We start from the raw sequence: 22,406 nt of genomic DNA on the forward strand, positions 1-22,406 counted from the left end.
AGCCTCCCCTCACAGTGCTGTTCAGAGCCAGTGGAGACTGAGGGTGAGGCCCTGCTCCACGTCTTCGATTGTAGACTGAACACTGTGCCGAGGGGTTTGACGTCAACGCGGCGCACGTTAGTTCTCGTCCCTGCTGGTCGGGGTGAGTTGGAAATTGAATCTTGGTACATTCACATCACTGCTTGTTTGGATTGACATGTTTGGTTTTAAGCGGAGATGTTGATGATTTAGTTCTTTCTTGATTAATCCTTAAAAATTTGGAAAAGTAATCACTGGACAGATGAGGATGTCCACTGAAGTCAATTGTTTCAGTGAAATAAAGAGGACTTAAAATGGTTTCACTTCAGATTTTGACAACATTTTAAGTCTTGATGAGCTCTCAGCAGTGACTACTTTGCTGCAACTTGCAGCTGCTTTGATAAATGAATAGTAAAGTATTCATGATAAAGATCAAGTGAATCAAGGGGATGTTTCTTTTGTTGTCATCATGCAGGTACGAGTAGGGAGCTGGTCTCACCTAACAGATGTGTCTGGGACACTCCAGCATATTTATTTGATCAACTACACATAGGTAGGTCATCAATGTGCATCAATATTTAAAAAAACGTTCATGCATTGTGAATTCAAACAATGCATGTGGGTTGCTTGTTTCATCTATGATGCCTTCTCCACAGATCCAAATGAGCATGATGGAGCTGGAAGGATACCGGGTGGACAGAGAGCAGGGGGGGATGAGGGCTGCTGCCCCGGCTGAGGGATACGTGAAGGAGTTCACGCGTCACTCTAACGACGTGCTGCTGAACCTGAACGAACTCCGTCACCGCGACATTCTGACTGACACCACCCTGGTGGTCGGCAACGTACACCTACGGGCACACTGCGCTGTGCTCGTGGCCTGCAGGTTGGTGCATCTACACAATATAGTCTCCTCTGCAGTCGTATACCATGGAAGGCTCTTCAGGTTTTCTCTGATTGGTACAGTTTTCAAAGGAGTGTTTTTCTGATGATAATATTTTCTTCTCATTTCTTTTAATGATACAACCCTATGGATGTTCTTACCTCTCTTCCTCTAGTTGACTCATGCTTGTTTTGTCTCTTTCTAATTTTGTCTTCTTCTTCCCATCCCTTCTACACAATGTGTTGCCTTATATCCCCTATTTAAAACACTAGAAGTGATCCAAATAAAAATTTCTTACCTTAAATATTTCTGTCTCTTCCTCTCTCCTGTCAGTGGGTTCTTCTACTCGATGTACTCTCGCCGTGTGCTGCTTCAGGGGCGTGGTGGCAGCGGGGAGCAGCTCATGACAGTGTCTCTCCCTGATACCTTGGACCCATCCAGTATCTCCCTGCTGCTCGACTTCATGTACACCTCCCGCCTCCCTCTGACGCCAAGCATCGTCACCGGGGTGCTCACTGTTGCAACCTACCTGCAGATGGACCATGTGGCCGATACCTGCAGGGATTTCATGCAGCTGCACTGGTGAGGGACAGGAGAGAACGTCAGATTTTGTGAATGAATAATAATAAAGATGCTATTGTGCACATTGATGGGTCATAAATTAAGGAACCAATTCAAACTGGATTGATTTTAATGTGCAGTCTTGCATGTTTTTAACTTGGGTCTTTGTTTCTCAGCAGGGAGAATATGATTGCAAGACACCCTCAACTGGAGCTGGACTCCAGGGTGTCTGTAGCCTCTGTAGCTCCCAAAGCAGGGGACCTGCCCAATCCAGGACCCCAGAGATTACTCCCAACAGCGGTGGCAACAAGGTAGGAAAAATTTGGGTACAAATGAAAACATTTATATAAGCTGAAGGTGGCAGAAAGTGCTCTGTGGGTGGGTACATACTTGATCACTTAGTGTTTGTGTTAGATGAGTCACATTGTGTGTGCGCCTTTTTCTGTTGACAGGTTTAGCTCATTACAGCACTTCCTTTGTTTCTCCTGCAGGGTCCCTTCAGAGGTTGGAGACTCTCTCAAGCCAGGGGCTTTCCTGACCTGCCAGCTCGGGTCAAAGGAGCTGAAAGAAGAGCCTATAATGGGCACCACGACTCCATCTCCACACAGCCCCGCCCGCTCCAGCTGCCAACCAAACTCTCCAGCAGAATCCAACACCTGCAACAAAAACCTTGTGGTGAGTTTAAAACAGATCAAGCAGAATGAAGGTTGTTTATTCTAATAATGAAAACCAACGTCAAACACAAGGAGCCCTAACAGTGTAATTATCACTAACCTGTACAAAAAATGTTTACATTACCACTGGGAGGTTTTGTTTTATATTTAAATTGAAGTAACTGACTGGGTTTTGTTTATTTCTCCAGTGTGATGTCAAAGCCACGCCGGACCCAAAGGCTTGCAATTGGAAAAAATACAAGTACATTGTTCTCAACCCACTTTGTGCAAACACCGCGGTGAAGGAAGAGGAGATGGACGAACCACAAAGTAACACATCGCCCATGGCTGCCAGGATTGGCTTGACACCCAGAGCACCCACAGAGGCGTGGTCTGGAGAAGTGCCTGGTCAGATTGATAGGTAAACTGGAATAATGAGAATTATGAGATAAGAGAGGAAAACTAAAACTTTTTTGCAAACATGTAATTATGAACCTTTCTTCATCAGACAGGGGCAGGCCTCCTGCTACGAGGGTTCTGGCCGAGCCCCTCCCCTCGGGCCACCCCCCTCTGTGGATCGCCCATCAGTGCCTCCCACTCACAAGGAGGGAACAGGTAGAAACCAAACCCATGTCATATTGCAGACATTTTACCTTTAAACACATCATACCTTAAATATTTTCTTTGTCGAACACACTTATTCAAACTGTTCGTGTTTTGTCTGCTTGCTCAGTCTCACCCTGCACCATCTTCCCAAACCTGCGCCCCACTGATCTAGAACCTGCCCAACATGCAATCAAGCATGAAAACTACTTTGTGCCCTACTGTTATTCAGGCAACATTCAAGGAACCAAGAATGTCTCCTCCGGTGAGGCTATAAAAAATTGTCTTTCTTCCACTCTCTTTATTTAAAACCAATACCCTGACGCTGACCTTTGCTCTGGCAGGTGAGAAGCCATACCGCTGTAATGTGTGCGGCGCCCAGTTCAACCGACCGGCCAACCTGAAGACTCACTCTCGCATTCACTCAGGAGAGAAGCCATATCGCTGTGACACCTGTGGAGCACGATTTGTTCAGGTGAGGGTTAACTCTGCATGTGGGCTAAGCGCCTGAGGGGATTTTAAAGTACACTTCCTCATAACACAGGGGCCAGTCATGCGAGTACACATTATTACATGTCCTCTTGTTCTCATAAAAAAGTCCCGTAGGTGCCTGTGTGACGTAATAAATGTCAGACCCGGGGTTTAACCCTACTGTCCGGGTTTAGGCTGATAACAATCTTTAAATGCAAATCTTGTCTTGTCTGGTTCTTCAACTGGTTTGTTCAGTTCCTCATACTTCTGTTTGTTCTGGTGTTAGGTTGCCCATCTGAGGGCCCACGTTCTGATCCATACAGGGGAGAAGCCGTACCCCTGCCACACCTGTGGCACCCGCTTCCGCCACCTGCAGACCCTGAAGAGCCATCTGCGCATTCACACTGGAGAGAAGCCATACACTGTGAGTCAGCAATACACACACACGTGTCATACAACAAAAGCACAGCATGTAACACTCAGAAAGTCACAGAATATCCTTATTATCGCCCCATTGTTTGATCGGTTGACTTATTGTGTTTCAGTGTGAGAAGTGTGACCTTCACTTCCGCCACAAGAGTCAACTTCGTCTTCACCTGCGGCAGAAACATGGGGCCGTTACCAACACCAAGATCCGCTACAAGGTCCTGACCGAGTCCTACCAGCCTATTTTGCAGGCCTGCTGAAGACTAGATAGATGACCAGCTTGGACATCAAGTAAAAAGTTAAAATGGATCTCATTTGGAGAAAGAGATGGACGTTAACAAAAAGCTTTTAGCATCAACATGTCGGATGAGTTTTGCAGCTTGGAGCTAACATAACACATTATTATTAGTTTGAATCTCTAAGGTTCATTAGAAATCCTGGGTGGCTTTTCTGAGATGGAGATGATGGTAAGAAAAGTGTTTTTGAAGGTTTGTGAAGGGACAGAAGGAAGGGAACGAGACATGGAAAGAAAGGTAAAATGTTTTGGGATGTGTGTACACTGAATTTTGAAGGAGTATGAGTATGAGTACGTGAAGGAAAGATAAAGCAAGTTTTATGAAGGAGAGGTAGTGAATTTTGGAGTAAATTAAATTCTGACTGGAGAAGCACTTAATCAATGTTAAGTCACTGAAATATTTTTTTTAAATGTGCATTTAGCTCAGATTTATCTTAACCTTGAGGCCTGGGGCCTGCATGTTCTTTCAAAGTATGCAGCGATATCTGATTTTAAAGTCCCAGCAGGCAAAGGACTTAGTTGTCTTGTACTGAGTATAAAGTATTAAAATTAAATGATGTTTGGTTTTCTGACATGAGCAATTTAAATTAGAAGACTGTAAGAAATTGGATAATTATTAATAATATTGCATTTGTATGTATGTTCATTTGCTGGACAAAGATGTTTTTGTACAATTAAATTAAATCATTTTTATATCAATTGGAGCTTTGGTGTTTCAGCATCTCATTTCATATCACACTCTGACATGTAATGTTGTGTATGCTGTACAAACAAATGGTGAAACGACTTTTCTAAAACTTATTACAAATATGAAAATGGTCACAAAGTGCTGACTAGACTGCACATATTTGCAGAGCCTGTAAACCCTTCTCTCCCTCTGCCTTCCGCCTTCCTCCTCCCTAGACTTCCTTCCTCTCATTAATGCACTTTTTCTACCCATGAATCACGTCTTCTCTTAAGTCCAGTCTGTCCCGCCGTTTTCCAGATTTTGCTTTGTTTTTTCTTGGCGCTTTTGTGGAAACAATGAAGCCAAGGGCACCTGTTTCCTCCAGGCTCCTAATGCTGGGTACTCACACTACCAGCCAGTCAACACGTGTGTGAGCTCGCTGGTGCTTCCTGAAGGTGAGGGGGTCGACTGTGGAGGGGCTGCAGACTCCTGCTGAACTCTCCCACCCTCTGTCATCCTCTGCTTCCTGCGCCCTGATGAGTTGTGGCTAGCTGCACTTATTGTCCTGTTCAGCAGACAAACGTTGGAAGTTCGACGGGACTTTCCAAACTTTGGCCCCCCTGCTTCACTGAAAAAATTAAACCTATGACATGTAGTTTTTCCCATTCATCAACTTGGGGCCAATGGCACCTTGTGAGGGGACTTTGTCAGAAAAATTGACTTCTGTGTGGACCACATATCAAGAAGTAAGTATTCCTAAAACCCTTTAGTGATTTTATTGAACAACAACAAGTAACCAAACTGGCAACCCGTATGCACGCTGTGGACATGTTAAAGTGTGTGTGTGGAGAATTCCTGTCAGAGGCAGGACATAGAGAAAGAGGTACTGTTTAGTAAGTATCAGCGTGCATCAGATTTGTGAGTGGAATCAATAAAATTTGTTTGTTGTAACCTATAGCCTACAATTAAATCTCCTCCCAAAATGTAAAAGAAGATTTCAAGCACAAGAATCAGGGATGTGGGGATAAATTTTGCTATTGGAGAGCTGATACTAGCAGATACTTTATACAGTATTTTGTAAGTAAATGTAAGTATACTTTAAACTGACATAAACAAGGGGATATAAGACTGTGACACAGGAACTCTCCCCCAAGATTAGGTATAAAAACCTGTCCATTATTATTTGACTTCATATGCTTTATATGCTTCAGTTGTAATCCATCGCACATTAGCTCAAGATTTGTGTGTCCGGCTGTGGAAATTGGGATTCAGTTATATAGACCAATAGTTGTATAGTATGTCTCTCTGTGTTTTGTGTGTGTATGTGGTGCTGTTGTCTCTCTCCTTGCTTCCTGCTGATCACTCACAGCTGCTACTCATCAAGACCATCAGTGGCAGCATATAAAACCCTGTAAAGTTTTACCTAATAAAGTGGTCACGGGTTGTACAGCACCACTTATACACAATTACATTTCCACCAACACATCTCAAATTACATCCTGTAACAATAAACATATACAAAAATCACCCTTTTCTGGGTTGTTTGTCTGCAGTTGGCATTTTTTAATGCCTCCCTCTAGTGTTGAAAGTCAGTAGATCCAGAATTGTGTCATTTCTGTGGTGGAAAGTAACTACATCCATCAAGTACTTTACTAACTTGGACTTGAGTATTTCAGTTTTATATTACTTTACATTTTTACTTTAAAACATTTTAGATGCAAATATGGTTTATTGTAACTTCCATTTATCTGATAGCAGTATAGGTTGTTATAGGTTTAACAGCCCAACTTTAAATTGAGAAGTTGGCTCAAAAACTGGATTTGTCTTGACCTTCTTCAGTAATGATATCATATGATATACACAATAATATAACAAAATGAAAGGGCACATTCTGCATAATCAGTACTTTTACTTTAATACTTCAATACTTTTGTTTGAGGTAAAATCTAAATACAGAACTTTCACTTGTAATGGAGTATTTCTATGTCTTCTTTATCATTTTCATTGGATAATAGTATTTTATTTTCTTGTTTTTTCACAATAAAAAGTCAAAGGACCCGTTTGATGTTTATTGAGGTGTGCACTGAAGTGTTGGAGGAAGTGTAACTGTGTAGGCCTCAGTCAAGATGGACTCTGTTTCCCAAATGTCAGACTGTTGCATTGTTGTATTGTGAAGATGAAACTTTCATACTATCATCTGGTTACTGCTGTTTACATTCACCCCATGCAAATTCAAAAAATGCAGCCTTGTGCTGTATAATGACAAATAAACAACCTTGTACCTTGTAAAATAATTACATTTTATTGAAATAAATAGCCTACAAAGAGAGCATATCAAGAGAAATATCAAATTCAAAGTAGCTTTATTGGCATGAATGTACAGCAACAATATTGCCAAAGCTACATATAAATGACATAAGGACAATTAATTTCATACATTTCATGAAATAAGGATATAAAACAGTAAAAGTTGTGTTTGTGCGTTAATACAAAAGAAAATAATAATAATAATAATAAAAAATATATAAAATATAAAAATTCCGTAAAAAAAAATTAAAGATAAAAGTAAAGAAATAAATCAGTAAGCGTGTGTGTGTGTAAAAAAAAATGAAAATATTTTAAGAAATAAAATAAAATAAGTAAATGACACAGTAACGTGTGTGTGTTATTAAAATAATGTATTAAAAAAATTCAAATAAAATAAATAGATGAAACCGTAAACGTGTGTGAGTGTATATTAATAGGCAAAAACAAAAATGAATTAATTAGTAACAAAAAATAAGTATCAAATGTGAGATTCAAAAACACAAAATATCAAACCATCAAAATAATAATAATGTGAAAATTAGTACAATTATTTATGGGTTTCCACTGGTTGTCCTCAGTTCATGGCATGAGGAGATATTTTGCAGCAAATATTTGACATTTTGGGCATTTCTCCCAGTAAATAGGGGAGTTTCTGTGTGTCTGATAGAAATTCGAATTCGGGTGATATTTGGGAAAAATATACCCCTAACATAGGCTGTAGGCTGTGTGTCTGATCAATGTCAGAAAGTGACTAAATGTCCATCACACAGTCTCACAGCCCAAGACGACATCTGCCAATTCTTTCATGTCTTTCAAGGTATTCACTCGTTTGCTGACTTACAACAAAGAAAATGATCAAATGTTTGGCATTTGTAATGTCTGAAACGGTTCATCATTAGCCTATCAAAACAGTTGGCAATTATTTTTCGGACTATAGTCTACAAGACAGTTAATGACTATTAAATAACCGTCAAATCATGAATTCAAAATAAATTATTTATTGTAATACAGCAGTGAATTTTCGGTGGTCGTCATGGTGATGAGGACTGACGCGTTGCGCGGGCCCTATAAAGGCGGAGGTCAAAGTTCGAACTTCTTTCTGCACCTGAACGCTGACAGGAGCTGCTGACCTTTGACAAGTGAAACTCTTCACCTGTGGAAAAAGTGCTAACTTGTTGAAAGGTGACAGACATTAAAGAAAAGATCTCTGCTGAACATCTGGAAGTGAGAAAGCAGCTGTTGCAGTGAGGAAAAAAATGGTCTCCAGTGGTTTCTGCCGTGAGGAACAACTGCTGACTTTAGGCATCGTCCGTTTGCTGGATGACCGCTATGGTAAAACACATTAGACCACATCTATATCATGATTAAACACAACAAAATATACTACGTTAAATCATAAATTAATACAATATTTATCAATATAAATATAAGTTCTGTAATGTTGTTTGAAAATATTTGGCCAGAACAGCATTAAAATAGCCTACTAAACCTACATTAAACTTGTTATCTCGGCATTACAATAATTAATTAACACGATGGATTTTACTGAGAGAGCACGAGGCAGATGAAACAATTTATAGTGATTTATAAAACTTGCTAATTATTTTTAGGGGGTTGTCCAGGTTAATTTAAAGACAAAGATCGCGACCGCGCCATTTTTTAAAAAGCGCTAAAAGTTGTGTATGTTGCAGGCGCCATGGAAACGACATCAAATATTACAACTAGTCACAGGCAGACGTCTGACGTCAGTGTGGTCAACCTGTTGTTTGTTTATGATTCTGAGTCGGCATGTAAACACTGCAGATGCAGGTGTCCAGGGATGTTTGGTCCATAAGTTTATGGAAAAGTTAGCCTACAACCTTCAAGGAGTTTTTATTTTTACCAACTCATTGAATAATAAATACTCAGCTTTCCTTGTGCTCACTACATGATCAAAATATCATCTTTGGCACTTTGACGTCTTTGTAGTAATATACACACCTGTCCTGGAAAACCTGGAAAACATTTGACCAATTTTCCAGTAATGAAAAACACATGCAAAAGAGAACAAACAGTAAAATAATGTCCTGGGAAATCTTGTTTTGTCCTGGAAAACTATTTTAACATTATGTTGCAGCAGCATTCGACTCTGGATTTTTTTCTTAAGTCAAGAAACAAGTAGACTAACTTTTCTGGAAAAGTTTATTGTGGGAAAGATTTAAATCTCTACGCAGCACACCAGTCAACATGTGTGTTTTTAAATATGCTCGAGAAAATTTAAGCTGCTTACACTTTGATTAAATGAAGCTAACATAGTTTTCACTCACAGTGAAAGTTGCATTTTCATCTTTTCTGATTTTAATTTCATTAAATACAAGAATAGAAATGAAACAGACACCATATTTTACATGTTATTGTAAGAGAGACAGACTTCAGTCCATGTGAAGAACTGAAATTGCATTTCATTCAAATGTAACTTCCACCAAGTGTCATGATCTAACAGCAGGACCTTTGAAAAACTTTTTAATATTTAAAAGATGTTAGTTGGATCCAAAGTTGTTTAATGTTGTGTTGTACAGTCTTCACATTATTCATGCTGAGCTTGAACAACATAAATAATCATAGTCTTTATGATCTTCTGTGTAAAACGATGTGAACTTTAAGTCATAAATGCTATTTTGACTTCTTAATCTGGGCTTCAATTAGTCATCCTGACTAACGTGAGTGATGTTTTTCTTTTCTTTCCATTCAGCTGCTCTGCCTCGGCCAGGACGCGTTCTTCAGATGATCGTGACCAACCTGAGGAACCGTCCTCTGAGCAGCACAAGTGTCGCCTCCATGAGGGAGTCCATCCTGAGCATGTACCACCACCTCATCACAGGCTCCAAGGACTTCCCTTTGATTCCATTCAAGGGGTCCTTACGGACACGTCAGACGGCCACACCCTTCGTCCCCGTGGACCAGGAGGAGAGGGAGAACACCACACCCTCTTTAACGGACGAACCAGCTGGTATTTTGGTTCCCACTGCAGGCTTGAGCTCTTCAGCTCCTAATATACTGACTGCAGCTCATCCTGAGAGGACGGAGCTGGGGGCCCTGAGGGCCGACCCCAGGAACTGTGTCCGACGGATGGAGTTTGATGGCGAGACTGTGACCAGAGTCATCTCCACTGGGTCCCGCTTTGAAGGCACCGAGGTGACCAACCGCTGGAGAGTGAGTGACTACAGCGGAGACGGTCGCATTCTCATGTCCGTCCTCTGCCAGTTCACCAGAGAGTCCACGTATTGTGCACGGACTCTGAGGAAGAAGAGGAAGGGCACTGAGGAAGAGAGCAGCACTCGACCAAAGAAACGCCTGAGAGTGTGACTGACTTTTTATCGTCTTGCTGGCAGGGTGGCATGAAAGACCTTTAGTTTTTACTCCTCAGGGCTGGCCTTTGCTTTTGGCAGGGCTTGTCAGGCCCCTGGTAGCGTCTTGCACCGGGGCCCCTGCACCATATGAAACATGTGGTTGTCTGAGGGGTAAATATTGTATATATGTATATAGTTTGTTCATCATGGATGTAGCACACAGGCTCAGTGTTTTCAGTGCGTCTTGCACTGGTGCGTCTTGCACCTTTCTTTATTTCTTAGAGCTGGCCTGTGTGTCTGACGTGGTGAAACTACGGGGAACTCGGGGAGTTCACAGGTTGCCACTTGCCACGCTTGCAAGACACAAGTCTGCCCTGCAGCCGGGGACAGCAAAAGGACTTTAGATGAATTTCTTCCGAGTCTTCCGTTATGGATGAATGTGTTTTCTTGAGCGAGAAACACGTCCAGCTTTATTGTTGCCGACTCATCAACAGTTCAGATCAAGCTGCAGATTGCAGTGAGTGAGGAAAGAGACATTACAGCTGCAGGGACAGAGTCAAACCTACAACACTACTGACCCACCAATGACAGGCAGGACGAGCAGCAAGAACAGACTGACAGAAGAGGGAGAGGACAGAAACAGCTTGATCGAAAGAAGGAAGATATTAATTCCACCTGCACTTCTCTCCAAACCAACTGCAGCAACCAGCTGTGGACAAAGTAATAAACACAGAGCTGTTTGTGAAGGATGGAAACAAAAGAAGAAGACGAAAGGAGTGGAGACTCGCTGTGAACTCGCTCATTTAAAAAGGTAAATAAACATTTATTTATTATCAGAATTCCTACATTTATCAATAGATCTACTGTGTCCCTCATTGCTGAAGTTATTAACTGTTATTCTTCTTATCTGCCATTTGTCTTTTACAGAGAGGAGAGGAAACAAGGACGACACTAGTCCAGACCAAGATCCGACAAGAGAAGAGAGGAGACAGCATGAACTGTGAACTCGCTCATTTTAAAAGGTAAATGCACATTTATTTTATTTTCTCAGAATTCCTACTGTGATCAATAGTTCTCCTCCTTCAGCCTTATTGCTGAACTTATTAACTGTTATTCTTTTTTCTGCCATTTGTATTTTAGAGAGAGGAGAGGAAACGAGGACGAAGTCCAGACCAAGTCTAGACCAAGAGCCGACAAGAGAAGAGAGGAGACAGCCTGAACTGTGAACTCCATCCATCCATCGTCAACCGCTTATCCTGTGTACAGGGTCGTGGGGGCTGGAGCCAATCCCAGCTGACATCGGTGGCCAGTCCATCGCAGGAACTCGCTCATTTAAAAAGGTAAATACACATTTATTTTATTTTATCAGAATTCCTACTGTGATCAATAGTTCTCCTCCTTCAGCCTTATTGCTGAAGTTATTAACTCTTGTTCTTTTTTCTGCCATTTAACTTTTAGAGAGAGGAGAGGAAACGAGGACGAAGCAAGTCCAGACTGAGTCCAGACCAAGTCTAGACCAAGATCAGACAATGAGAAGAAAGGAGACAGCTTGAACTGTGAACTCGCTCACTGAAAAGGTAAATACACATTTATTTGATGTTATTATCAGAATTCCTGCTGTGATCAATAGTTCGTTTTTGCTTGTGTAGGGCTCCGCAGTCAAGTTAGCATTAATAATATGCAACTTCCAGTTAGACTAATGGTTTACCTCAGTTGAAGTCTCTTATCTGCCATTTGACTTATAGAGAGAGAAGAGGAAACAAGGACAACACTAGTCCAGATCAGGTCCAGACCAAGATCCGACAAGAGAAGAGAGGAGACAGCCTGAACTGTGAACTCGCTCACTGAAAAGGTAAATAAACATTTATTTATTATCAGAATTCCTACATTTATCAATAGATCTACTGTGTCCCTCATTGCTGAAGTTATTAACTGTTATTCTTCTTATCTGCCATTTGTCTTTTACAGAGAGGAGAGGAAACAAGGACGACACTAGTCCAGATCAAGATCCGACAAGAGAAGAGAGGAGACAGCATGAACTGTGAACTCGCTCATTTTAAAAGGTAAATGCACATTTATTTGATTTTATCAGAATTCCTACTGTGATCAATAGTTCTCCTCCTTCAGCCTTATTGCTGAACTTATTAACTGTTATTCTTTTTTCTGCCATTTGTATTTTAGAGAGAGGAGAGGAAACGAGGACGAAGCAAGTCCAGACTGAGTCCAGACCAAGTCTAGACCAAGATCAGACAATGAGAAGAAAGGAGACAGCCTGAACTGTGAACTCGCTCACTGAAAAGGTAAATACACATTTATTTGATTTTATCAAGTTAGCATTAATAATATGCAACTTCCAGTTAGACTAGTGGTTTACCTCAGTTGAAGTCTCTTATCTGCCATTTGTCTTTTACAGAGAGGAGAGGAGACGAGGACAACACTAGTCCAGACTGAGTCCAGACCAAGTTCCGACAAGAGAAAAGAGGAGACAGCCTGAACTGTGAACTCGCTCACTGAAAAGGTAAATACACATTTATTTGATTTTATCAAGTTAGCATTAATAATATGCAACTTCCAGTTAGACTAGTGGTTTACCTCAGTTGAAGTCTCTTATCTGCCATTTGTCTTTTACAGAGAGGAGAGGAGACGAGGACAACACTAGTCCAGACTGAGTCCAGACCAAGATCGACAAGAGAAGAGAGGAGACAGCCTGAACTGTGAACTCCATCCATCCATCGTCAACCGCTTATCCTGTGTACAGGGTCGCGGGGGCTGGGGCCAATCCCAGCTGACATCGAGCGAAAGGCGGGCACACCCTGAATAGGTCGCCAGTCCATCGCAGGAACTCGCTCATTTTAAAAGGTAAATGCACATTTATTTTATTTTATCAGAATTCCTACTGTGATCAATAGTTCTCCTCCTTCAGCCTTATTGCTGAAGTTATTAACTGTTATTCTTTTTTCTGCCATTTGTATTTTAGAGAGAGGAGAGGAAACGAGGACGAAGTCCAGACCAAGTCTAGACCAAGAGCCGACAAGAGAAGAGAGGAGACAGCCTGAACTGTAAACTCGCTCACTGAAAAGGTAAATAAACATTTATTTATTATCAGAATTCCTACATTTATCAATAGATCTACTGTGTCCCTCATTGCTGAAGTTATTAACTGTTATTCTTCTTATCTGCCATTTGTCTTTTACAGAGAGGAGAGGAAACAAGGACGACACTAGTTCAGATCAAGTCAAGACCAAGAGCCGACAAGAGAAGAGAGGAGACAGCCTGAACTGTGAACTCCATCCATCCATCCATCGTCAACCGCTTATCCTGTGTACAGGGTCGCGGGGGCTGGAGCCAATCCCAGCTGACATCGGGCGAAAGGCGGGCACACCCTGAACAGGTCGCCAGTCCATCGCAGGAACTCGCTCATTTTAAAAGGTAAATGCACATTTATTTGATTTTATCAGAATTCCTACTGTGATCATTAGTTCTCCTCCTTCAGCCTTATTGCTGAAGTTATTAACTGTTATTCTTTTTTCTGCCATTTGTATTTTAGAGAGAGGAGAGGAAACGAGGACGAAGTCCAGACCAAGTCTAGACCAAGATCCGACAAGAGAAGAGAGGAGACAGCCTGAACTGTGAACTCGCTCACTGAAAAGGTAAATAAACATTTATTTATTATCAGAATTCCTACATTTATCAATAGATCTACTGTGTCCCTCATTGCTGAAGTTATTAACTGTTATTCTTTTTTCTGCCATTTGTCTTTTACAGAGAGGAGAGGAAACAAGGACAACACTAGTCCAGATCAAGTCAAGACCAAGAGCCGACAAGAGAAGAGAGGAGACAGCCTGAACTGTGAACTCCATCCATCCATCGTCAACCGCTTATCCTGTGTACAGGGTCGTGGGGGCTGGAGCCAATCCCAGCTGACATCGGTGGCCAGTCCATCGCAGGAACTCGCTCATTTAAAAAGGTAAATACACATTTATTTTATTTTATCAGAATTCCTACTGTGATCAATAGTTCTCCTCCTTCAGCCTTATTGCTGAAGTTATTAACTCTTGTTCTTTTTTCTGCCATTTAACTTTTAGAGAGAGGAGAGGAAACGAGGACGAAGCAAGTCCAGACTGAGTCCAGACCAAGTCTAGACCAAGATCAGACAATGAGAAGAAAGGAGACAGCCTGAACTGTGAACTCGCTCACTGAAAAGGTAAATACACATTTATTTGATTTTATCAAGTTAGCATTAATAATATGCAACTTCCAGTTAGACTAGTGGTTTACCTCAGTTGAAGTCTCTTATCTGCCATTTGTCTTTTACAGAGAGGAGAGGAGACGAGGACAACACTAGTCCAGACTGAGTCCAGACCAAGATCCGACAAGAGAAAAGAGGAGACAGCCTGAACTGTGAACTCACTCACTGAAAAGGTAAATAAACATTTATTTATTATCAGAATTCCTACATTTATCAATAGATCTACTGTGTCCCTCATTGCTGAAGTTATTAACTGTTATTCTTTTTTCTGCCATTTGTCTTTTACAGAGAGGAGAGGAAACAAGGACGACACTAGTCCAGATCAAGTCAAGACCAAGAGCCGACAAGAGAAGAGAGGAGACAGCCTGAACTGTGAACTCCATCCATCCATCGTCAACCGCTTATCCTGTGTACAGTGTTGTGGTGGCAGCCCGGCTGACGGTGAGTGTCCTGGTTTTTTCTACTTTTTATCAGTTTTTCTGCTTTTTCCCTCGGTTTCCTGTTCTCTGCCCGCCTCTCTGTGTTTTCTCCCCCGTGTGCTCTCTCTCCCTCTGCTCCTGAGCCCAGCCAACTACCTGCACCTGCAACCCATCATCCACCTCGTCAGCCTGCCACACCTGCCAGTAATCAACCTCATCCCAGCCTGTATTTCAACCCCGGTTCTCCACACCATCCTTGCTTGATCGTCGTTGCTCCATACCTGGTACACTCACCCTCGTCCTCCGTTCGGCTGGGCTCACCCACTGGCCCACTCCTCTTTGGACTTCCCTCACGGCGTCCTCCCTGTTCCCCCGCCTCTCCACGCTTCCTCGGCCCCTGTGTTCCCCTGCTCTCTGGCCCCCTGTCTCCTTGGTTCCCCGTGCCTGTTCTTCCCCGACGTCCTCCTCTCCCTCCAGTCCCTCTCACCCCTTTTTCCTCCAATAAACCTCCTTCCTTCTGAGTGCTGCATTTGGGTCCTCTCTGTCCACACACCACACCCCGTAACAGAACGATCAAGCCAACTATGGACCCAGCAACCGCCCATCAGGAGGAAGCTAGTCAGCTATGCAAGGAGCTGTTGGAGTTGGAGGAGAAGTGGAGGGGCTCGACCCACACGGGCTACAAGCTGGCGCTTTTGACCTTTGGCCAGGTAAAGGTTTCTCAGAGGCCTTGGCTGAGAGACGCTGTCCCGGAGAGGCTGGCCAGATTTTTCCATCTCCCCGCCAGCCCTCGGTGGTCTCGTATCCAACCCGCTAGTTGCAGGCTGGGAAGCATTTCCCTGTGTAGCCAGACCTCAGCCGCCAGCCCCCAGCCTGCCCCCATGCCTGCCAGCGCCTCTAGCCCCCAGCCTGTTCCTCGGCCTGCTAGCGCCGCTGGCCCCCAGCCTGGCCCCGTCCCTCAGCCTGCTAGCGCCGCTGGCCCCCAGCCTGGCCCAGTCCCTCAGCCTGCTAGCGCCGCTGGCCCCCAGCCTGGCCCTGGTCCCCGGCCAGTTAGCCCCCAGCCTGGCCCTGATCCCCGGGCCGCTAGCCCTCCAGTGGCCAGCCCCCTGCCTGGCCGGCCCATCTGCCCGCGTGACCCCCCCAACAAAGACTCTGGGACTATGACTCTCCTGGCCTTCTTTGCTATGAAGGCCAGGGAGTCAGAAGAAGCACGGGCAGCCAGTCTGCGGCCTACTAGTGTGGAGGCTAGTTTCCCCCCCGGCTCCACGTCTGCTCCACCTCCAGTAAGGCCAGCTGGAGGGCGACGTGGACCCCGCCGTCGAGGAGCAAGGACGTCGGTGGTCCGACCAGCACCAGCTCCGTTGGTGGCCCAGCCGACTCTTCCTGTTCCTCGTGCTGCGTCGGTGGACCGACCGGCTTCAGCCCCGCCGGTGGTCCGGCCGACCCCTGCTCCTCGTGTTCTGTTGGCGGACGGACCGGCTTCAGCCCCGCCGGTCATCCGGCCGACCCCTGCTCCTCGTGTTCTGTTGGCGGACGCACCGGCTTCAGCCCCGCCGGTGGTCCGGCCGACCCCTGCTCCTCGTGTTCTGTTGGCGGACGGACCGGCTTCAGCCCCGCCGGTGGTCCGGCCGACCCCTGTTCCTCGCACCGAGGCCCTCAGCCCAGCAGCCTCATCCCTGACTCCCCCCGCTGCTGTCGCGCTGCCAGCCCCACGCCCGGCTCCCCGGCCTCAGGAGAGGTCGTCTCGCCCCCTAGCCCGTCCCTCGGGCCGCCCGCCCGAACTCTCTGGCCTGTCCCGCCTTGCTCCCCGACCTCTGGAGAGGCCGCCACGCCCGGCTCCCCGGCCGCCACGCCCGGCTCCCCGGCCTCAGGAGAGGTCGTCTCGCCCCCTAGCCCGTCCCTCGGGCCGCCCGCCCGAACTCTCTGGCTTGTCTCGCCTTGCTACCCGGCCTCTGGAGAGCCGCCACGCCCGGCTCCCCGGTCGCCACGCCCGGCTCCCCGGCCCCTGGTGAGGTCGCCACGCCCGGCTCCCTGCCCGGCTCCCCGGCCTCTGGAGAGGTCGTCTCGCCCCCTAGCCCAGCCCTCGGGCCGCCCGCCCGAACTCTCTGGCCTGTCCCGCCCGGCTCCCCGGCCTCAGGAGAGGTCGTCTCGCCCCCTAGCCCGTCCCTCGGGCCGCCCGCCCGAACTCTCTGGCTTGTCTCGCCTTGCTCCCCGGCCTCTGGAGAGGCCGCCACGCCCGGCTCCCCGGCCGCCACGCCCGGCTCCCCGGCCCCTGGTGAGGTCGCCACGCCCGGCTCCCTGCCCGGCTCCCCGGCCTCTGGAGAGGTCGTCTCGCCCCCTAGCCCAGCCCTCGGGCCGCCCTCCGGGCTCCCCTGGTCCGCCCTCGGGCTGCCCGCCGGACCCTCCTGGCTCCCCTGGTCTGCCCTCGGGCTCCCCTGTCCCGCCGGACCCTCCTGGCTTCCCTGGTCCGCCCTCGGGCCGCCCGCCGGACCCTCCTGGCTTCCCTGGTCCGCCCTCGGGCCGCCCGCCGGACCCTCCTGGCTTCCCTGGTCCGCCCTCGGGCTCCCCTGTCCCGCCGGACCCTCCTGGCTCCCCCTGTCCACCCTCGGGCTGCCCGTCGGACCCTCCTGGCTCCCCCGGTCTGCCCTCGGGCTCCCCTGTTCCGCCGGACCCTCCTGGCTCCCCTGGTCTGCCCTCGGGCTCCCCTGTTCCGCCGGACCCTCCTGGCTCCCCGGATCCGCCCTCTGGCTTCCCTGGTCCGCCCCCGGGCCGCCCGCCGGACCCTCCTGGCTTCCCTGGTCCGCCCCCGGGCCGCCCGCCGGACCCTCCTGGCTTCCCTGGTCCGCCCTCTGACTCCCCTGGTCCGCCCTCGGGCCACCCGCCGGACCATCCGGGCTCCCCTGGTCCGCCCTCGGGCCGCCCGCCGGACCCTCCTGGCTCCCCGGGTCCGCCCTCTGGCTTCCCTGGTCCGCCCTCTGGCTTCCCTGGTCCGCCCTCTGGCTTCCCTGGTCCGCCCTCGGGCCGCCGGCCAGCCTCTCATGGTCCGCCCTCGGGCTGCCCGCCGGTCCCTCCTGGCCCCCCTGGTCTGCCCTCGGCTCTCCTGTTCCACCGGACCCTCATGGCTCCCCTGTTCCGCCCTCGGCCTGCCCGCCGGATCTCCCTGGCTCTCCTGCTCTGCATTCAACCTGCCCCCCTGAACTTCCTGGCTCCCCCTGTCCGCCCTCAGGCTGCCCGTCGGACCAACCTGGCCCCCCTGAACCCCTTGGTCCCCCTGCTCCGCCCTCGGACGTCCGCCCGAACCCCTTGGTCCCCCTGCTCCGCCCTCGGGACGTCCGCCCGAACCCCTTGGTCCCCCTGCTCCGCCCTCGGGACGTCCGCCCGAACCCCTTGGTCCCCCTGTTCCGCCCTCGGGACGTCCGCCCGAACCCCTTGGTCCCTCTGTTCCGCCCTCGGGACGTCCGCCCGAACTCCCTGGTCCCCCAGCGCTACCCTCTGGCACCCTGTCTAGCCCTGAGCTTCCAGTTCTGCCCTGCCTGTTCCCCTAACTCTTCCCTGTCCTGAAGCCCTCCCTGTATTCCCAGTTTGGTTTTGGACCCTGGACCCCCATCAGCCGGACCCCAGTACGACATCTTCCCCCCCGTGTTCGCCTGCCGAACCCCCTGTCCTACAGGAAGGCCGCCGGGAGGCGTCCATTGAGGAGGGGGCCCTGTTGTGGTGGCAGCCCGGCTGACGGTGAGTGTCCTGGTTTTTTCTACTTTTTATCAGTTTTTCTGCTTTTTCCCTCGGTTTCCTGTTCTCTGCCCGCCTCTCTGTGTTTTCTCCCCCGTGTGCTCTCTCTCCCTCTGCTCCTGAGCCCAGCCAACTACCTGCACCTGCAACCCATCATCCACCTCGTCAGCCTGCCACACCTGCCAGTAATCAACCTCATCCCAGCCTGTATTTCAACCCCGGTTCTCCACACCATCCTTGCTTGATCGTCGTTGCTCCATACCTGGTACACTCACCCTCGTCCTCCGTTCGGCTGGGCTCACCCACTGGCCCACTCCTCTTTGGACTTCCCTCACGGCGTCCTCCCTGTTCCCCCGCCTCTCCACGCTTCCTCGGCCCTGTGTTCCCCTGCTCTCTGGCCCCCTGTCTCCTTGGTTCCCCGTGCCTGTTCTTCCCCGACGTCCTCCTCTCCCTCCAGTCCCTCTCACCCCTTTTTCCTCCAATAAACCTCCTTCCTTCTGAGTGCTGCATTTGGGTCCTCTCTGTCCACACACCACACCCCGTAACATACAGGGTCGCGGGGGCTGGAGCCAATCCCAGCTGACATCGGGCGAAAGGCGGGCACACCCTGAACAGGTCGCCAGTCCATCGCAGGAACTCGCTCATTTTAAAAGGTAAATGCACATTTATTTGATTTTATCAGAATTCCTACTGTGATCATTAGTTCTCCTCCTTCAGCCTTATTGCTGAAGTTATTAACTGTTATTCTTTTTCTGCCATTTGTATTTTAGAGAGAGGAGAGGAAACGAGGACGAAGTCCAGACCAAGTCTAGACCAAGATCCGACAAGAGAAGAGAGGAGACAGCCTGAACTGTGAACTCGCTCACTGAAAAGGTAAATAAACATTTATTTATTATCAGAATTCCTACATTTATCAATAGATCTACTGTGTCCCTCATTGCTGAAGTTATTAACTGTTATTCTTCTTATCTGCCATTTGTCTTTTACAGAGAGGAGAGGAAACAAGGACGACACTAGTCCAGACCAAGATCCGACAAGAGAAGAGAGGAGACAGCATGAACTGTGAACTCGCTCATTTTAAAAGGTAAATGCACATTTATTTTATTTTATCAGAATTCCTACTGTGATCAATAGTTCTCCTCCTTCAGCCTTATTGCTGAACTTATTAACTGTTATTCTTTTTTCTGCCATTTGTATTTTAGAGAGAGGAGAGGAAACGAGGACGAAGTCCAGACCAAGTCTAGACCAAGATCCGACAAGAGAAGAGAGGAGACAGCCTGAACTGTGAACTCACTCACTGAAAAGGTAAATAAACATTTATTTATTATCAGAATTCCTACATTTATCAATAGATCTACTGTGTCCCTCATTGCTGAAGTTATTAACTGTTATTCTTTTTTCTGCCATTTGTCTTTTACAGAGAGGAGAGGAAACAAGGACAACACTAGTCCAGATCAAGTCAAGACCAAGAGCCGACAAGAGAAGAGAGGAGACAGCCTGAACTGTGAACTCCATCCATCCATCGTCAACCGCTTATCCTGTGTACAGGGTCGGGGGCTGGAGCCAATCCCAGCTGACATCGGTGGCCAGTCCATCGCAGGAACTCGCTCATTTAAAAAGGTAAATACACATTTATTTTATTTTATCAGAATTCCTACTGTGATCAATAGTTCTCCTCCTTCAGCCTTATTGCTGAAGTTATTAACTCTTGTTCTTTTTTCTGCCATTTAACTTTTAGAGAGAGGAGAGGAAACGAGGACGAAGCAAGTCCAGACTGAGTCCAGACCAAGTCTAGACCAAGATCAGACAATGAGAAGAAAGGAGACAGCCTGAACTGTGAACTCGCTCACTGAAAAGGTACATACACATTTATTTGATTTTATCAAGTTAGCATTAATAATATGCAACTTCCAGTTGGACTAGTGGTTTACCTCAGTTGAAGTCTCTTATCTGCCATTTGTCTTTTACAGAGAGGAGAGGAGACGAGGACAACACTAGTCCAGACTGAGTCCAGACCAAGTTCCGACAAGAGAAAAGAGGAGACAGCCTGAACTGTGAACTCACTCACTGAAAAGGTAAATAAACATTTATTTGATGTTATTATCAGAATTCCTGCTGTGATCAATAGTTTGTTTTTGCTTGTGTAGGGCTACGCAGTCAAGTTAGTGTTAATGAATATGCAACTTCCAGTTAGACTAGTGGTTTACCTCAGTTGAAGTCTCTTATCTGCCATTTGTCTTTTACAGAGAGGAGAGGAGACGAGGACAACACTAGTCCAGACTGAGTCCAGACCAAGATCGACAAGAGAAGAGAGGAGACAGCCTGAACTGTGAACTCGCTCATTTTAAAGGGAAAATGCACATTTATTTGATGTTATCAGAATTCCTACTATGATCAATAGTTCTCCTCCTTCAGCCTTTTTGCTAAAGTTATTAACTGTTATTCTTTTTTCTGCATTTGTCTTTCACTGAGAGGAGAGGAAACGAGGACGACACTACTCCAGACTGAGTCCAGAGTGAGTCCAGACCAAGACCAGACGACATGAGACAAGGAGACCGCATAAATGAAAAGTATGTATTCATTCTTCTTCATTATAATAGTTGAAGTTATTAAGTGTTATTCCCTCTTATCTGCCCTCGTAATCTTTCCTCTCATCCTCCTTTCTAATAAATGTGCATTTATTTTATGTTCTCTTGATGTTTTCAGAATGAACACCAATACTTCATGTGTTCACCTTGTTGCTGAAGTCATTAAGTTTTATTCCCTCTTGTCTGTTTTTATGTAACTCAAGGGAGGACGAGCGAGACGTCTCCTCATCTGCAGCAGCATCACAGACAGTTTATTGTCTCGAACATCTTCCTGTCTGTCATCAAGAAGACCAAAATCAACACTGAATTTATTCTTCTGACATGTGGCTGTGTAGTCCCATGATGAACATCATTAATGTTTGTGTTCAACCTGCTTTTTGTCCTTAATAAATAAAACATATTCACTGGACAAGGTAAAGTGTGTGAATAGTACTTTAAGGGTCTTAATAAGGGATTTAGTGTCAAATGAATTAAAAATAGCACATCTGAGTGATGAAGTTGGTTTAAACAGTAAAGTCAGCATGAAAATCGTCGTGTTCTCCCACAGGTTACATCAATATAAATGATCAAAGGGCTGTGATAACTTACATTGTACTATTTTCTCAGTCAGTTCAAGGTTAATGATTTTTCTCAACATCAGGTCAAACACATAAATGAAGAACTGAATACTTGTATCATTCTTCTAAACATTTAAATAGTTTTTACCTCTATGAATAATATGACAAGAAATCAGACGTCAAGAGCTGTACAGAAATGGGCATGTGTTTACTTTATTTTACTGATGGTCATGTATTTTTAAACCTGCAGAACTGTGCTTGGTTTGAAAGGTTAGGTTATGGCGTAAAGGACAGGTTCTCTAGGTAGTCATTGGTCTGGATTTACCATGGCATTATACACTGCAAATCATATTCAGCGAATAACGTCTGATAGGCCTATATTTTGAATCCTTCCTATATTTCTGTCTTCAAAAATAAGAAAAACCTGCAGTTGTGGGATGAAAAACCCTCAGACCTAATAGGCCCTCACTTTGGATGTAACTGTAACTTAGACTTAGATGAATTGTGGTCCTTTGAAAATACATTGAATACAAAAATAAAAAATGTAGGTGAACGAAAATGTTGACATTTATTTAGCATTTATGTTATTTACTTGTTTCAGTGGAGCCTCCCGGCGTTATACGAAAGTCCCTAAAAAGACCTTAAAAGACTAAA

The 22,406-nt window shown here is 46.3% G+C and overlaps 2 protein-coding genes across 21 annotated transcripts; both read left to right on the top strand.

The window, feature by feature from the left end:
* bcl6b (BCL6B transcription repressor) lies at positions 1-4,611 on the top strand. The gene is made up of 12 exons (XM_038730436.1): positions 1-142; positions 494-571; positions 675-901; positions 1,232-1,480; positions 1,636-1,770; positions 1,951-2,134; positions 2,322-2,533; positions 2,621-2,727; positions 2,846-2,980; positions 3,060-3,190; positions 3,473-3,610; positions 3,732-4,611. Exons 3-12 carry the CDS (start codon positions 681-683, stop codon positions 3,870-3,872), a joined length of 1,653 nt encoding a protein of 550 aa, XP_038586364.1. The 5' UTR covers positions 1-142; positions 494-571; positions 675-680; the 3' UTR covers positions 3,873-4,611.
* Positions 4,612-7,824: 3,213 nt separating this feature from the next.
* On the top strand, positions 7,825-21,607 carry LOC119911533. Of its 20 annotated transcripts, none has more exons than XR_005445886.1 (13): positions 7,966-8,213; positions 9,613-11,021; positions 11,138-11,232; positions 11,351-11,550; positions 11,669-11,787; positions 11,956-12,062; positions 12,179-12,273; positions 13,188-13,290; positions 19,597-19,691; positions 20,346-20,464; positions 20,578-20,682; positions 20,854-21,177; positions 21,399-21,607. XR_005445886.1 is itself a non-coding variant. In XM_038730437.1 (5 exons), exons 1-2 carry the CDS (start codon positions 8,138-8,140, stop codon positions 10,224-10,226), a joined length of 690 nt encoding a protein of 229 aa, XP_038586365.1. In that variant the 5' UTR covers positions 7,825-8,137; the 3' UTR covers positions 10,227-11,021; positions 11,138-11,232; positions 11,351-11,550; positions 11,669-11,727. The 20 variants fall into 20 exon arrangements, 1 of the variants encoding a protein (XP_038586365.1); XR_005445885.1 differs by lacking the exon at positions 20,346-20,464 and adding an exon at positions 19,810-19,912 and having other exon boundaries at positions 7,967-8,213; XR_005445896.1 differs by lacking the exon at positions 20,578-20,682 and having other exon boundaries at positions 7,960-8,213.
* Positions 21,608-22,406: the final 799 nt, after the last annotated feature.

Source organism: Micropterus salmoides, unplaced genomic scaffold, assembly GCF_014851395.1.
Source record: "Micropterus salmoides isolate LMB-PRFRI ecotype aquatic unplaced genomic scaffold, ASM1485139v1 Ms_hic_scaffold_2, whole genome shotgun sequence".
In the NCBI taxonomy this organism is placed as follows: domain Eukaryota; kingdom Metazoa; phylum Chordata; class Actinopteri; order Centrarchiformes; family Centrarchidae; genus Micropterus; species Micropterus salmoides.